Source organism: Plectropomus leopardus, unplaced genomic scaffold (genome assembly GCF_008729295.1).
Source record: "Plectropomus leopardus isolate mb unplaced genomic scaffold, YSFRI_Pleo_2.0 unplaced_scaffold2000, whole genome shotgun sequence".
Lineage (NCBI taxonomy): Eukaryota > Metazoa > Chordata > Actinopteri > Perciformes > Serranidae > Plectropomus > Plectropomus leopardus.
The window spans coordinates 1,822-8,094 of NW_024621607.1; the positions used below are offsets into that span (position 1 = coordinate 1,822).

General features: G+C 48.5%; 1 protein-coding gene across 1 annotated transcript; it reads left to right on the plus strand.

The window, feature by feature from the left end:
* Positions 1–251: 251 nt before the first annotated feature.
* Positions 252–5,735, plus strand: mindy4b (MINDY family member 4B). Its single transcript, XM_042515579.1, has 8 exons — positions 252–343; positions 646–808; positions 1,899–1,964; positions 2,627–2,697; positions 2,872–2,944; positions 3,568–3,744; positions 5,317–5,494; positions 5,593–5,735. The coding sequence occupies exons 1-8, from the start codon at positions 267–269 to the stop codon at positions 5,733–5,735; spliced, it is 948 nt and encodes a 315-aa protein (XP_042371513.1). The 5' UTR covers positions 252–266.
* The last annotated feature ends 538 nt before the right edge of the window (positions 5,736–6,273 follow it).

Sequence of the window (6,273 nt, forward strand, 5' to 3'; positions counted from 1 at the left end):
TGACGGTGAGGACGCCTTCGCTCTGCACGGCGACACGGTGAGACCCAAAACACACCCACTGACCTCTGACCTCAGCCAGAGGAGACACGCAGCCGATTGTTTCTGGTCTGTCGAGACTATAGGACATTTGTAGGATTTAATGATAAAACCAGTCACAGGTTAAAAGCCGACCATCTGTCCTCTGTCTCACCTGGACAGGTGTGTGTGTGTGTGTGTGTGTGTGTGTGTGTGTGTGTGTGTTTCAGGGCGGGGCTCGGGTCATTCAAATGGCGGTTCAGGCTCGGATCATTAAACACCTGCTGTTCATGCGGCAGAGTGGCTCCAAGGGACGGACGCTGGACAGGTGAGGACAGACAGTGAGGACAAAGGGTGAGGACAGACGGTGGGGACAGGATGGAAAACACAGCTGTAACATGAGACAACAGTTTAGTAGACAGGTGTCAGAGGACAGTTCTGTCTCCAGGGGACGTCTCCAGCATCACAGAGACATTTCAGACTGTCCACCACCTGCTAAGAACAGATCCACATAAGGAGACTTCCAAGTCTGACTGGACATCCAGGTCCAGGTCCAGATCCTGCTGACTGACCAGGGTCTGACACGCTGACTGTCTGGTTAACTGGACTGGGACATGTCTCTGTCTCCAGTCTGTGTGTAGGACAGGAGGGGCAGGATGGGGCGCTGGCAGCAGCGCTGAGCGACAGCCTCTGGTTGGCCGGTCAGGAGGTCAGTGCCACCGTTACCTTGGTGACCGAAGAATACTGCACCACGCCGCACCTGGACTACAAGTTGGACACCTTCACGGAGAAGGTACTGTGATGTCATCATGACATAATCATGCTTTGTGGCACTGATACTCAACCTATGGCTCAAGGCCCTAATCTGGACCCTGACAGGGTCACTGGTGGCCCACCAAACATTTTCTAACCGACAGTAAAAATGTGATTGGGACACTGAGAATTGTTTTAGTCCTTTAATGGCACATTTCCACTACACGGTACCGGCTCTCCTCGCCTCGCCTTTGGTATCGGGGACTTTTCTGGGGGTTGTTTTCCATTAGAAGATAGTACCGGCCCAGTGTAGCTGGTTGTCATAGCAACGCCATGGGACACTCCCACCTCGGGGGAGCCCCATTTTCCGGTGCGCACCACTAAACATGTGACATTGATAAAGTGTTACAGTGCGCGGTCAATAACAGAGTTACTGTGAGACAGACTGTACTAATACCCACCGCTAACGTGTCCTCTCTGTTTCTGTCCTTCTGTCGGACGATGAGGAGTTCAGGTCAATACGGAAACGAAGGAATCTGAGCGCAGCGCCGCTTCACGCACAGACGGCTGCAGCAGTAATAAACACGGAAGTTAAATAGTGGAGACGGATGTTCAGAAAAGGAAAGTAATGAGCGAATAAACACAAAATTTACATATTGTTCGTTTGCACCTCCTCGAGCGACCACGGCGTGATTTTTCTGTTTGCCATTTTGGGAAAGAAAAAAAAAAGATGCAAAACTTTGGCCGCTACAATAGTTTAGCTGTTTGCGCTGTTCAGGGTATTCTGTACGTGTATTCTGTACGTGTATTCTGTACGTGCCGTGCATTGATGACGCAGTGACGATTTTGTCTGGCCAATCAGCGGCCTGCAGTGTTTCACGTCAGACGGCACGTCACTTACTAAGAGTTAGTACCTCTTAGTACCCAGTCGGCCTTTTTTGGAACCCCAGGAGAGCAGGTACTAAAAAAGGTAGTACCAGGTACCAGGTACTTTTTCCAATGGAAAACCAAAAAAAGGCGAGTAGAGCAGAGTAGGTTGAGTGTCCCTGACGGATGTTTTCAGGATTTGTCTTCATGTCCTGGTCGTCCTCCTGTCCTCAGTTCCAGCTGAACATGTGAATGTCTTTCAGCTGCAGCTCTTCACCTTCAACACGAAGGACATGGCGCGGAGCTTCATCCTGCAGCATCTTCACAGCGTGAGTTGTCTTTTGTCCATTATTTATCTGAGAGACTCGAATTGATGGTTTCACGTTTGGACCAAACGCTGGCCAGACCAGGGCATTATGACCAGGTCTTAGAAAGGCCACGCCCCTCACATCTTCAGTCCGACTGACTTAAAATCAACTGACAGCTCAAAGTGCTCGACCGAAACGTGTCGTGACTTTTTTCATTTCTGAGCTGCGATCTGAACCGGAGAGTCTGAGGATCAGCAGCAGAAGTTATCTCGCTGATATTTTTATTTATATTTTAGCGGGCCGCAGCTTCTTAGACATGGCGCCGATCATCATCACTGCAGGAAGAGTTCACGTCAGCACCTGAAACCCTCAAAGCATCTTTGAGTCGGTCGGTTGGGCGCCAAACCCCCCCAAAAAAACGTGTCATAATACAAGTATGACAAGTCAGTTTGTCTCATCGTAAACCTGCAGAACATTTTAACCTTTTGAAATCTGGAGCCACATCGCTTTTCTTTTGCTGCTGTCAGTTTTTAACTCTTCAAACTAACCGCTGTGATTTGACCAAAATATGACCCCAACAAAGTGGTGAAAAATATTTTAAAAGTTAGATTTTTTGTAACAATTTTTAATATGAAGTTATAGAAAATATAAATAGAAACTTTTTACTTATTTTCACTGTTCAGTTCACAGCAGAGGGAAGTCACGGAGTCATCCTCTTCCTCTACAGCCTCATCTGCTCCCGCACCATCTGCAGGTAACCACACCCACTTACAGGTAACCACACCCACTTACGGGTAACCACACCCACTTACAGGTAACCACACCTACAGGTAAACTTACCCACAGCCGCCTCCAGCGCCCTCTACAGGCCGCTCAGCCCATCACATGCTACAAAGACGCAAACAAACAAAAATTTCTGTCCTCACAGGCTGAAGGAGGATCTGGACTCATCCACCTCGCACCTGCTCCACCTCAGTCTGGGAGACTTTGTTTGCGGTCAGGTGAGGACACACATGTTGAAGGACACACCTGCTTGTCTTGTGGACAAGAGAGCTCTCACTGAATGTTCCTGAAAAATCTGTCCTCCTGGTCTCTCTCCTGGCTGCTCAGCTGGTTGTCCTCCTGGTTGCTCTGCTGGTTGCTCTGCTGGTTGCTCTGCTGGTTGCTCTCCTGGTCGCTCTGCTGGTTGCTCTGCTGGTTGCTCTGCTGGTTGCTCTCCTGGCTGATCAGCTGGTTGCTCTCCTGGTTGCTCTGCTGGTTGCTCTGCTGGTTGCTCTCCTGGCTGCTCAGCTGGTTGCTCTGCTGTTGCTCTCCTGGTTGCTCTGCTGGTCACTCTCCTGGTTGCTCTGCTGGTTGCTCTGCTGGTTGCTCTCCTGGCTGCTCAGCTGGTTGCTCTGCTGTTGCTCTCCTGGTTGCTCTGCTGGTCACTCTCCTGGTTGCTCTGCTGGTTGCTCTGCTGGTTGCTCTGCTGGTTGCTCTGGTGGTTGCTCTCCTGGGTGCTCAGCTGGTCGCTCTGCTGCTGCTCTCCTAGTTGCTCTGCTGGTCGCTCTGCTGGTTGCTCTCCTGGTTGTCTTGCAGTAAGTGAGATTGTTTGTGGGTGCTCTCCCCTGTTCTGTGTCTGCAGGCACTGGTGAACCTGCTGCTGACGGGGAAGGCGAGTCCACAGGTCTTTAACGGGATTCAGTATTTTGGGGAGGATGGCGAGGCTCTAGAGCGCCCCCTGCAGGGCGTCCTGTCCCGCAGCGATGTGGGATATTTACACTGGAGCCGAGAGCAGATGGAGACAGGCAGACTGCCGCAGGTATGTTTAAGTAGAGGAGCACCTCCTGCAGGAGAGGAGCAGTGCGAGGAGGTGCAGGTATCGTTGTGTCTCCTGCTGGCGGCATTTTTTTTTGTCACTATGATTTAAAGGCAGCAGCAGACGGAGGATCAGATGTGACCTGAATGACTTGTTAAGGTCTGAATGACTCGGTTATTATTGATGAGAAAAGCTGCGTCAGGTCGCAGTCGTGTGAACGTGCTGCTGACGGATGAAGCTGAAGTGTGTGAATGTTTCAGTGTGTGAATATTCAGTATGTGAATGTTTCAGTGTGAACATTTCAGAGTGTGAATGTTTCAGTGTGAATGTTTCAGTGTGTGAATGTCTCAGTGTGTGTATGTTCAGTGTGTGAATGATTCAGTGTGTGAATGTTCAGTATGTGAATGATTCAGTGTGTGAATGATTCAGTGTGTGAATGTTCAGTATGTGAATATTTCAGTGTGAATGTTTCAGTGTGTAAATGTTTCAGTGTATGAATGTTTCAGAGTGTGAATGTTCAGTATGTGAATGTTTCAGTGTGTGAATGTTTCAGTATGTGAATGATTCAGTGTGTGAATGTTTCAGTGTGTGAATGTTCAGTATGTGAATGTTTCAGTGTGAATGTATTAGTGTGTAAATGTCTCAGTGTGTGAATGTTCAGTATGTGAATATTTCAGTGTGAATGTTTCAGTGTGTAAATGTTTCAGTGTATGAATGTTTCAGAGTGTGAATGTTCAGTATGTGAATGTTTCAGTGTGTGAATGTTTCAGAGTGTGAATGTTCAATATGTGAATGTTTCAGTGTGTGAATGTTTCAGTGTGTAAATGTTTCAGTTTGAATGTTCAGTATGTGCATGTTTCAGTGTGAATGTTTCAGTGTGAATGTTTCAGTGTGGAAATGTTTCAGTGTGTGAATGTTTCAGTGTGGAAATGTTTCAGTGTGAATGTTTCAGAGTGTGAATGTTTCAGTGTGGAAATGTTTCAGTGTGAATGTTCAGCATGTGAATGTTTCAGAGTGTGAATGTTTCAGTGTGGAAATGTTTCAGTGTGAATGTTCGGTATGTGAATGTTTCAGTGTGGAAATGTTTCAGTGTGAATGTTCAGTATGTGAATGTTTCAGAGTGTGAATGCTTCAGTGTGGAAATGTTTCAGTGTGAATGTTACAGTGTGTGAATGTTTCAGTGTAAATGTTTCAGTGTGAATGTTACAGTGTGTGAATGTTTAAGTCTGTGATGGACAGCAGGCGTCCCAACTGACCGATCACAGCACTTGATGTCTCAAGGACGCCGCTGAATATAGACGGACAGAGACACAGAGGGACGTTATAGGTAACGGCGTGTGGTGAATGGGCAGGAAACAGTGCACATGCATACATGAGTCTCAGCGCCGTTTCAGAGATAATTAAACCTGGAAATATCTAAAAATCTTAAAATGTCCTAAAATTTTAGAAACTTCAAATCCAGCAGCATGTCCTCGTGTCCTCTGTCCTCAGGTGGACAGCTTGTTTCCTCTGTCCTCAGGTGGACAGCTTGTGTTCTCTGTCCTCAAGTGGGAAGCTTGTGTCCTCTGTCCTCAGGTGGGCAGCATGCTGAAGACGCCACGGTTCCCTGTGTGGCTCTGCTGTATTAATGGCGGATTCTCGGTGCTGTTCAGCATCGACCACTCACTGCTCTCTGATTGGAGGACGGAGCACCAGTTCCACCTGTACTACTACAATGGGCGGAGCTCCCAGAAGACAGCCAAACTGACTGTAGGTGAGGACGCACATCCTGCAGTGACAGGGTGTCCATCGGTACCTGGTTCGTGTCTAACTAACTAACTGCTAACTAACTATGTCTAACTCTGTCTGCAGACACTCACTCTCACCACTGGGAGACATCCTGCAGACACTCAGAGGGACACGCTGAAAGGATGTCCCCTCCACTGGACATGACCCTTAAAACCAAGTGGGATGGAGCTGCCGTCAACTGGTGCGGCACCGTTCCATTCTACTGATCAGCTGACAGGAAGCTCCACCAATCAGCAGGCAGCAACACCCATCTGAGCTGGAGGATTACAGCTGGACCAGATCCAGATCAGCTGGACCAGATCCACATAGCTTGACGGGACCAGATCCAGCTCAGCTAAACTGGATCCAGATCAGCTGGACCAGATCCACTTCAGCTCACCCAGACCTCAGACGATTAAAAAGCTGTCACCTGATCTTTGGTGGAGTCTTCAGTCTAATGCACCCACAACAAGTCCAACACACCCACGAGTCTAGGGGACCCACATGTCCAATGCACCCACGAGTCAAACACCCACAACAAGTCAAACGCACCCACGAGTCTAATGGACCCACAAGTCCAACACACCCACGAGTCTAATGGACCCACAACAAGTCCAACACACCCACGAGTTTAATGGACCCACAACAAGTCCAACGCACCCACGAGTCTAATGCACCCACGAGTCTAATGGACCCACAACAAGTGCAACGCACCCTCGAGTTTAATGGACCCACATGTCCAACGCACCCACGAGTCAAACACCC